The sequence below is a fragment of the Mya arenaria genome, chromosome 3 (assembly GCF_026914265.1).
Source record: "Mya arenaria isolate MELC-2E11 chromosome 3, ASM2691426v1".
Classification (NCBI taxonomy): domain Eukaryota; kingdom Metazoa; phylum Mollusca; class Bivalvia; order Myida; family Myidae; genus Mya; species Mya arenaria.
In genome coordinates this window covers 1,220,960-1,232,540 of record NC_069124.1, presented here as the reverse complement: position 1 = coordinate 1,232,540, position 11,581 = coordinate 1,220,960, and the positions used below count along the sequence as shown (strand labels likewise).

At 37.1% G+C, this 11,581-nt stretch overlaps 1 protein-coding gene across 1 annotated transcript; it reads left to right on the top strand.

Annotated features, from left to right (window-relative positions):
* Positions 1-226: 226 nt before the first annotated feature.
* Positions 227-10,454, top strand: LOC128227930 (probable serine/threonine-protein kinase clkA). The gene is made up of 2 exons (XM_052938882.1): positions 227-243; positions 9,215-10,454. The coding sequence occupies exons 1-2, from the start codon at positions 227-229 to the stop codon at positions 10,452-10,454; spliced, it is 1,257 nt and encodes a 418-aa protein (XP_052794842.1).
* The last annotated feature ends 1,127 nt before the right edge of the window (positions 10,455-11,581 follow it).

Here is an 11,581-nt window from a genome sequence, read left to right as displayed (position 1 = left end):
CTCTGAATTGTCATAAAAATGGTATGGTCATTTGTTCCACTAGTTTCCTTCATATTTAATGGTTACCTTTCCTTCTCCAGCCAAAGTTACAGGAGGGACGCAGCAGGAAAGATGATATTTTCCCAGAATCGTCAATGTCTTTGTCTTCATACCTGATGGCTCTGGACAATCGATAGACAACAATATATCGGGAGATGTTTGACGAACAGGAAGGAATTGTCGGGGAATGGAGACAAAGCTTAGGTAAGTTATATGCATGTGTCTTTAAATAAATTCATAAATTTTAGGCGTATGATGTCATCAAGGTATTAACCTTTTTTGATACCTGGACCACCTCCGAGCCCAGCAATACTGACAAATTTCCCTGCTGCAGGGGTTGGATTAAGACAACAAAATTGGTAGTTTGTCTAAATCACTTCGGTGTGCTTGACTCCCTTTTTTGTGGGGAAAAAACTTGACAGGTGCATGAATACTGGCAGTCTACCCATGACTACCCATATTTGTTACCAGTCAAGAATAGAGAGTGTTACTAAACCTGGAGTACATATTAATATTCCTTCATTTGTTATTTAAACCTTGCATAACAAATACTATCATTTAACAATTTTGAAAGTCTGATAACCGAATAATGAAAATGTTTAAGTTTCTGCTTACAACAAACATCCCTCTTGAGTCCCTTATACTCCGTAAAAAATATTGGATACCATGTACCAAAAAGGGTGGTTTCCGCCTCCAAAGACCAAGGCCAAGAATTAAATCCTTTTTTGTTTTTTCAATTTTATTTTCTCAAATATACATGTACATCATACATATATTCATAAAGTATACAAAAGTCGTGTTCCAAATTCAATCATGAAGAAAATATTGTGTTTTTTTCTGTTTTTTGGGTGTTAGTTAAGAAAGTAAGAAATGTTAGATAGAAGAAGGCAAGAAAGCAATGTGGATGAAATTTACATTCTTACATTGGTGTAAACTTGTGGTATTCAAGAATTAAGCTTGTTAAGTACTAGGATCCATCTACCAAGAAAAGCATGCAATTTATTTTTGGCCATAGCTATTATCTTTTCAGATTGCAGTCTCTTTGAAAAATATGGAACAAAAGCCTCGAAGATAGGCGTACTTCCTTCACACTTTGATTTAAAGATAAAGTATTTTGCAAGAAGTATAACGAAGTTAATTGCATATTCATAATTTCCATTTAAAGACTTAAAGTTACAGAAAGTGACCTCACTGTAGTTTATTGTCGAAATATCAACCTCAAATATGCTTATAAGAAAGCGTGTTATTTTGTTCCAGAATATTTGGGTGGAATGGCATTCCCAAAACATATGTTTATTCGAATCTATATACATTGAGCAAAAATCACATAGACTGCAAGAACTAATATTGTATCGATAAAGTTTACTATTATCAGGCAGTATTCTAAGAAGAAATTTGTACTGAAATGCTCTTAATTTGGTATCAATGCAAAGTTTGAATGATTGGGTATAAAGAATTAAATCCTACATGACATATTGACATCTAAAGATGTAAAAGAATGACAGCAGAAATGTGACAACTGAATTTAAACAGTTCCTTTCTGACAAAAGTGTATAATATCAGATGGCGTCATCCCATAGGGCACCTGTATTTTGTTCATCATTAAAACTGCCTACCCGACCCTGCCCATTATGATAAAAAGGCTACCCTGTTATTACCAACATTGCTGAGTGTTACTTAATGTGAGTAATTTGAATCAGATTTCACAAAAGACTAAAGTTTAGTGATACATTAAATTGAATAAAATGAAAGAAGCTAAAGAATAAGATATTGGATGTCTTGTGTGAGAAAGTTACAAGTGTTTGTGTTGATACTAGACGTAAGAAGTAATGTTAAATTTAACTTTAATACTTAATTTTTGTATTTTATGTTGTAACTGTTGCAAAAAATATGATGAATACCTGTTGGAAACGACTTCAGTATCAACCCTTTTTCCTCATTTGTTTCCTCATTTTTTGTAACTTGAGTAAAACTTAAAAAGTAAATATTTGATTTAAAATATAAATTAAAAAAAGAATTGTGCAAAAATGAAAAAAAGACGATACACTGTATCCATAGAGGATAATTACACATCCCAGCTGTCCGGAAATTTTCACCATTGATATGGCATTGACAGACGGAAATCAGTTTGTAAGGGCATCTAATTTGGGGGCGGGGCTGTCAGACTGACAGTCGGCTGCTCCTACCAATACTTTGAAAACTGATTTTATTTGATATCATTTATCATAAGCCAAAAAGTCATCTCCCGTGTCAAAAGGTACCTATTAAAGCCTAATTACACACCTTCGTGGTTCATCAGAAAAATGAGTTTGTAAACATTGGCAAGTAAAGAAAACGGCACTTGGTTGTTATTATAACCTCCTCTCTGTGAACAATCATTTATCGTGTCAACATGCACTCATTATGTTCAATGAGATTGCTGTTTTGTAAGCTGCGATAAATGTATGACTTTTAATAGATTTTATTAAAAATATTTTGAACTTTTAGTCAACCCTGAAATTATATGAAAAATTACAAAAACACTTTTTCAATAGCACAGCTTGTAGAATAGGAACGAAAAAATTGAGCACTGTCGTTGAAATTTATTTACTAAAATGTTTTCCACATCCGTCAATGTACCTCTTTGATTCAACAAATCAATGGGGATAGAATATGTTTGTTATGATTTTTTATATTGTTTGTCTTCTTTGAAGATGAATATTATTTGAAATTTTGTATGATTTTGTAGACAGTAGTTGCTTTTAGCTTACTTAAATTTACAACTTCCATCTATATTTTATTGAAACTCATATACACAGTTTAACTCTTACTTTACTCTTCAAGCTCTAGTTAATATCCTAAAACTTCTTAATTGGAATATCACACATTTATCACCAGTACTATTGTTGTTTTCCACATGGGTGTGTGTGTAATGTTCAGTAACAAAGCTATTGTTCCTACACATGTCAACAATCAGAGAATAAAATATCACATTTTAAAACGATCATTTGTTACATTTTCTCACCTTTTTCTTGACATAATGATGATTTGACTTAAAGCTGCATTTTTGACAACTTTTTACTTTTCCTCTTAATATGAGCGAATTTTGCGTGAATGACTGGAAACCATTGATAATAAACTATATAAGACTGCTTACAAAAGATACGAAAGCAGTTTTCATATTTATGTTCGAAAATTAATGTTTTATGGCTAAAAGCGTTATTTGTTATTTTGCTGTAAAAAAGGTAAAGTTTTCTGGCATAGAAAACAGTGAGTATCAAACCTTTAATCTGATCTTTTGTCAGCAGTCTTATATCACTGGTTACCAGACATTTACCCAAAATCTGACAAAAAAAACAACAAAAAAAACCCCAAAAAGTTGTCAAAACAGTCAATCTGTGAGAGTGTTTAATAGTTTACTACTTTCAGTTTTTTCAAAGGAAAAAGTCAAGGAGTGGTAAAGATGTCATAGGGTCCATGGTGTCATAAGTAGAGTTGATGTCACAGGGTCCATGGTGTCATATGTAGAGTTGATGTCACGGGTCCATGGTATCATAAGTAGAGTTGATGTCACAGGTCCATGGTATCATAAGTAGAGTTGATGTCACAGGGTCCATTGTGTCATTGTTTGATTTGTTGTCATTGTCATGGTTGGATCATCACTGGGTCCATATTGTCATTGTTGGATCATTGTTACTGGGTCCATGTTGTCATTGTTGGATCATTGTCACTGGGTCCATGTTGTCATCTTAGGATCATTTTCACTGGGTCCATGTTGTCATCGTTGGATCATTGTCACTGGGTCTATGTTGTCATTGTTGGATCATTGTCACTGGGTCCATGTTGTCATCTTAGGATCATTGTCACTGGGTCCATGTTGTCATTGTTGGATCATTGTCACTGGGTCCATGTTGTCATTGTTGGATCATTGTCACTGGGTCCATGTTGTCATTGTTGGATCATTGTCACTGGGTCCATGTTGTCATTGTTGGATCATTGTCACTGGGTCCATGGTGTCATCATTGGATCATTGTCACTGTGTCCATGTTGTCATCGTTGGATCATTGTCATTGGGTCCGTGTTGTCATCGTTGGATCATTGTCACTGGGTCTATGTTGTCATTGTTGGATCATTGTCACTGTGTCCATGTTGTCATCGTTGGATCATTGTCATTGGGTCCATGTTGTCATCGTTGGAACATTGTCACTGGGTCCATGTTGTCATCTTATGATCATTGTCACTGGGTCCATGTTGTCATTGTTGGATCATTGTCACTGGGTCCATGGTGTCATTGTTGGATCATTGTCACTGGGTCCATGTTGTCATCTTAGGATCATTGTCACTGGGTCCATATTGTCATCTTAGGATCATTGTCACTGGGTCCATGTTGTCATTGATGGATCATTGTCACTGGGTCCATATTGTCATCGTTGGATCATTGTCACTGGGTCCATGTTGTCATCATTGGATCATTGTCACTGGGTCCATGGTGTCATCATTGGATCAATGTCACTAGGTCCATATTGTCATCTTAGGATCATTGTCACTGGGTCCATGATGTCATTGATGGATCATTGTCACTGGGTCCATGTTGTCATTGTTGGATCATTGTCACTGGGTCCATGTTGTCATTGTTGGATCATTGTCACTGGGTCCATATTGTCATTGTTGGATCATTGTCACTGGGTCCATATTGTCATTGTTGGATCATTGTCACTGGGTCCATATTGTCATTGTTGGATCATTGTCACTGGGTCCATGTTGTCATTGTTGGATCATTGTCACTGGGTCCATATTGTCATTGTTGGATCATTGTCACTGGGTCCATATTGTCATCGTTGGATCATTGTCACTGGGTCCATGTTGTCATCGTTGGATCATTGTCACTGGGTCCATATTGTCATTGTTGGATCATTGTCACTGGGTCCATATTGTCATCGTTGGATCATTGTCACTGGGTCCATGTTGTCATCTTAGGATCATTGTCACTGGGTCCATATTGTCATCGTTATATCATTGTCACTGGGTCCATATTGTCATCGTTATATCATTGTCACTGGGTCCATGTTGTCATTATTGGATCATTGTCACTGGGTCCATGTTGTCATTGTTGGATCATTGTCACTGGGTCCATGTTGTCATAATTGGATCATTGTCACTGGGTCCATGTTGTCATTATTGGATCATTGTCACTGGGTCCATGTTGTCATTATTGGATCATTGTCACTGGGTCCATGTTGTCATTATTGGATCATTGTCACTGGGTCCATGTTGTCATTGTTGGATCATTGTCACTGGGTCCATGTTGTCATTGTTGGATCATTGTCACTGGGTCCATGTTGTCATCTTAGGATCATTGTCAATGGGTCATCGTTAATAAACTACGGTTAAGAGTAGCAAGTCACATATAAACTAAGATATATTAGTAGCAAGTCACATATAAACTAAGATATATTAGTAGCAAGTCACATATAAACTAAGATATATTAGTAGCATGTCCCATATAAACGAACATATTTTTGAAGACATGTTAGATGTCTAAATTGGAAAACAGATATTTGTCTTGTTCAGGATATTCAACATACACAGCATCTTCTTTTATTGCTTTCATGACTTCACATTTTGTTTAAAATCATGAAAGGAACATGTTTTTTTGTACTATTAAATTGTCCTGTATTTGTATGAATTATTAAAAGTTATGTTCAGACTATCAATAGAATTTATAACCAATAAAATATTTGCATCAAAGATAGAGCACCTGTAAGGGTATAAATTGAAAAGCTAATGAGGTATATAATTGAAATAACTCTTCTTCTCTTGAATTTACTACTCTCTACATTAAATTATTGGGAAGAATTATTTTGTGCATGACGTTTGAAGTTATATTATTTCTGTTTTGGATTTATGTTTAAGTTTTCAAAGAAATATAATTGTTACAATTATGTGTAACAACATAAGAAAACCATCAATGTATATATTTTATTATTTTTATAGTTTTGATTGAAATTATAAAGGCTTTTTCTTGTTAAATACTCAGATCATTGCAACTGTGGGTCCCGTTGTTGAGTGATTTTGTTCATGTACTCAGTAACATGCTTGTAAATGATTGGGAATTTCTTCCTTTCCTTCTTACCGAGTTTTGAAAGTCATTAATGAGTTGTTATTTACATAAGAGTATAGATGGAGTTCAAGCATAAGTAAGAAGATCTTTTCTGCTGAGTAATATTTCCATGGTGATAAAATAATTATTCTTGTTCTTTCAAGCTGGCGATGTTCATTTGCATAAAATAAACTTAATAATGACCAATAATCGAGACCTGAGTACTCAAGGAGAGTTCAAAGTCGCCTACAGATGATTTTTCACAAAAGAATATTTGTAATGCCGTGTAATGCCCTGTATTGAAGGGAAGACCATGTTTGATATACAGGAAGCAAGGAAGTGGAAGAAAACTCATAATTTTACGCCTTCATCATCGGAAAAGAATATCAAATGTCCATTTACAGCAAAGTTTTACTTTGAATTTAAACTTCTAAAATGGCCAATAGAATATTTTGAAGGGCAGAAGGGAAAAGGTTCTAAATGACATTCAAATATAATCATTTAGCACTGTTTTGCTTTCAACCTGCAAACTCTTCACAGGTGTGGCATTTTGGTTTTGGTCGCCCTGGGGGATTGTAGCAAACCCTTATCTGTTAGGCAAGCACTTTTGGGTGTCTTTTAGGAAATTGAAAAGGGTCAGGGATAGTTTTTGGGGTCTTTAACAATTCAGGTCATGTTGTACAAATAGAGGCATTGAAAGGGAGTAATCCTTTGACCCCTATTAAAATTTCTTCCTAATGCAAAGACATTGTATTAAATTGTAAAAGAAACTTTTATTTAGTTTAGTTGTACTAATTTGATTTAGCTCAACTACAAGCTGCAGCTTTATAATGTTGATAGGAACTTATAATGCTCGAGTCTTTTTCTTGCGTAAAGACCGAACTGTTGACAATTTTGAGAGGCCAAAAGAAATTGCTCTTCATGGAGCTTGACCTTTCCCTCTTGGGACCAACTATACCACCTCTAGCAACAATACCACCTCTAGCAACTATACCACCTCTAGCAACTATACCACCTCTAGCAACTGTACCACCTCTAACAACTATACCACCTCTAGCAACTGTACCACCTCTAACAACTGTACCACATCTAGCAACTATACCACCTCTAGCAACTATACCACCTCTAGCAACTGTACCACCTCTATCAACTATACCACCTCTAGCAACTATACCACCTCTAGCAACTGTACCACCTCTAGCAACTATACCACCTCTAGCAACTATACCACCTCTAGCAACTATACCACCTCTAACAACTGTACCACCTCTAGCAACTGTACCACCTCTAGCAACTATACCACCTCTAGCAGCTATACCACCTCTAACAACTGTACCACCTCTAGCAACTATACCACCTCTAGCAACTATACCACCTCTAGCAACTGTACCACCTCTAGCAACTATACCACCTCTAGCAACTGTACCACCTCTAACAACTGTACCACCTCTAACAACTGTACCACCTCAAACAACTATACCACCTCTAGCAACTATAGCACCTCTAACAACAATACCACCTCTAACAACTATACCACCACTAGCAACTATACCACCTCTAGCAACTGTACCACCTCTAGCAACTATACCTCCTCTAACAACTATGCCACCACTAGCAACTATACCACCTCTAACAGTTATACCACCTCTAACAACTATAGCACCTCTAGACACTATACCACCTCTAGCAGCTATACCACCTCTAACAACTATACCACCTCTAACAGTTATACCACCTCTAACAACTATACCACCTCTAGCATCTATACCACCTCTAGCAACTATGCCACCTCTAGCAACTATACCTCCTCTAACAACTATGCCACCTCTAACAACTATACCACCTCTAGCACCTATACCACCTCTAACAGTTATACCACCTCTAACAACTATAGCACCTCTAGGAACTATACCACCTCTAGCACCTATACCACCTCTAACAGTTATACCACCTCTAACAACTATAGCACCTCTAGGAACAATACCACCTCTAGCACCTATACCACCTCTAACAACTATACCACCTCTAACAGTTATACCACCTCTAACAACTATACCACCTCTAGCAACTATACCACCTCTAGCAACTATGCCACCTCTAGCAACTATACCTCCTCTAACAACTATGCCACCTCTAACAACTATACCACCTCTAACAACTATACCACCTCTAACAACTATACCAACTCTAACAGTTATACCAACTCTAGCAACTATACCACCTCTAACAACTATACCACCTCTAGCAACTATACCACCTCTAGCAACTATACCACCTCTAACAACAATACCGCCTCTTACAACTATACCACCACTAACAACTATACCACCTCTTACAACTATACCACCACTAACAACTATACCACCTCTTACAACTATACCACATCTAACAACCTTTACCAATTCTAACACCTATACCACCTCTAGTACCTAAACCACCTCTACAAACTATACCATCCTATACCGCCTATACCTTTTCTACCAACTATACCACCTCTTACAACTCTACCACCTATATCAACTATACCACCTCTAACAACTATACCACCTCTAGCAACTATACCACCTCTAACAACTATACCACCTCTAGCAACTATACCACCTCTAACAGTTATACCACCTCTAACAACTATACCACCTCTAACAACTATACCACCTCTAACAACTATACCACCTCTAACAACTATACCACCTCTAACAGTTATACCACCTCTAACAACTATACCACCTCTAACAACTATACCACCTATATCAAATATACCACCTCTAACAACTATACCACCTCTAACAGTTATACCACCTATAACAACTATACCACCTCTAACAACTATACCACCTATATCAAATATACCACCTATATCAAATATACCACCTCTAACAACTATACCACCTCTAACAGTTATACCACCTCTAGCAACTATACCACCTCTAACAACTATACCACCTCTAACAGTTATACCACCTCTAGCAACTATACCACCTCTAACAACTATACCACCTCTAACAACTATACCACCTCTAACAGTTATACCACCTCTAGCAACTGTACCACCTCTAACAACTATACCACCTCTAACAACTATACCACCTCTAACAGTTATACCACCTCTAGCAACTATACCACCTCTAACAACTATACCACCTATATCAAATATACCACCTATATCAAATATGCCACCTCTAACAACTATACCTCCTCTAACAACTATACCTCCTCTAACAACTATACCACCTCTAACAACTATACCACCTTTAACAACTATACCTCCTCTAACAACTATACCTCCTCTAACAACTATACCTCCTCTAACAACTATACCTCCTCTAACAACTATACCTCCTCTAACAACTATACCACCTCTAACAACTCTACAACCTCTAACAACTATACCACCTCTAACAACTATACCTCCTCTAACAACTATACCACCTCTAACAACTATACCTCCTCTAACAACTATACCTCCTCTAACAACTATACCTCCTCTAACAACTATACCTCCTCTAACAACTATACCTCCTCTAACAACTATACCACCTCTAACAACTATACCTCCTCTAACAACTATACCACCTCTAACAACTATACCACCTCTAACAACTATACCACCTCTAACAACTATACCACCTCTAACAACTATACCTCCTCTAACAACTATACCTCCTCTAACAACTATACCTCCTCTAACAACTATACCTCCTCTAACAACTATACCTCCTCTAACAACTATACCTCCTCTAACAACTATACCACCTCTAACAACTATACAACCTCTAACAACTATACCACCTCTAACAACTATACCTCCTCTAACAACTATACCACCTCTAACAACTATACCTCCTCTAACAACTATACCTCCTCTAACAACTATACCTCCTCTAACAACTATACCTCCTCTAACAACTATACCTCCTCTAACAACTATACCACCTCTAACAACTATACCTCCTCTAACAACTATACCACCTCTAACAACTATACCACCTCTAACAACTATACCTCCTCTAACAACTATACCACCTCTAACAACTATACCTCCTCTAACAACTATACCTCCTCTAACAACTATACCTCCTCTAACAACTATACCTCCTCTAACAACTATACCTCCTCTAACAACTATACCTCCTCTAACAACTATACCACCTCTAACAACTATACCTCATCTAACAACTATACCTCCTCTAACAACTATACCTCCTCTAACAACTATACCTCCTCTAACAACTATACCACCTCTAACAACTATACCTCCTCTAACAACTATACCTCCTCTAACAACTATCAACTATACCACCTCTACGACTTGAGCCCTGTTTTATTTGAATTGTAGTGAATTATAATTGTTCTTTGTCATTTGCAGATTTTAAGGACTTTGTATCAACATTTTCTTTTAAAAACAAACACAATAATTGGTGTCACAATATTATTTGTGTGACTGTTTAACCTGTGCAAGTAAAAAAGCAAAACTGGTATGATAAATGCCATCAAAAGTTGCAAAACAATTAAGGTCACCAAAATACAAATGAGATAATTATAATATGTGTGAAGAATTAATGAGAAAAACAAAACCAGTATAAAATAAAACAAGTGAGTGTCATTCACCCTGTCATATGGCAGGAAAGAAAAATGTGAAGTCACATTATAATGTCATGTAACATGCCGAGCTTAGCTACAGGCTCCTCAGCTGGAAATGAAGAATTGTTTTATTGAGGCCAAGAAAAGTTGTATTTATTGTTATTTTGCAATGTTAAAGTACACTGATGTTATTTCCATAGTGGTTCTTCAAGGTCAGTGGGTGATGCCATAGAGACAGATCGACAGTGATTCAAGGTCAGTGGGTGATGCCATAGAGACAGATCGACAGTGATTCAAGGTCAGTGGGTGATGCCATAGAGACAGACTGACAGTGATTCAAGGTCAATGGGTGAGGACAAAGAGACAGATCGACAGTGATTCAAGGTCAGTGGGTGATGCCATAGAGACAGACTGACAGTGATTCAAGGTCAGTGGGTGATGCCATAGAGACAGATTGACAGTGATTCAAGGTCAGTGGGTGATGCCATAGAGACAGATTGACAGTGATTCAAGGTCAGTGGGTGATGCCATAGAGACAGATTGACAGTGATTCAAGGTCAGTGGGTGATGCCATAGAGACAGATTGACTGTAATTCAAGGTCAGTGGGTGAGGACAAAGAGACAGATTGACAGTCAGTGGGTGATGCCATAGAGACAGATTGGCTGTAATTCAAGGTCAGTGGGTGAGGACAACGAGACAGACTGAATCTGATTCAAGGTCAGTGGGTGAGGACAAAGAGACAGATTGACAGTGATTCAAGGTCAGTGGGTTATGCCATAGAGACAGATTGACAGTGATTCAAGGTCAGTGGGTGAGGACAAAGAGACAGATTGACAGTGATTCAAGGTCAGTGGGTGAGGACAAAGAGACAGATTGACAGT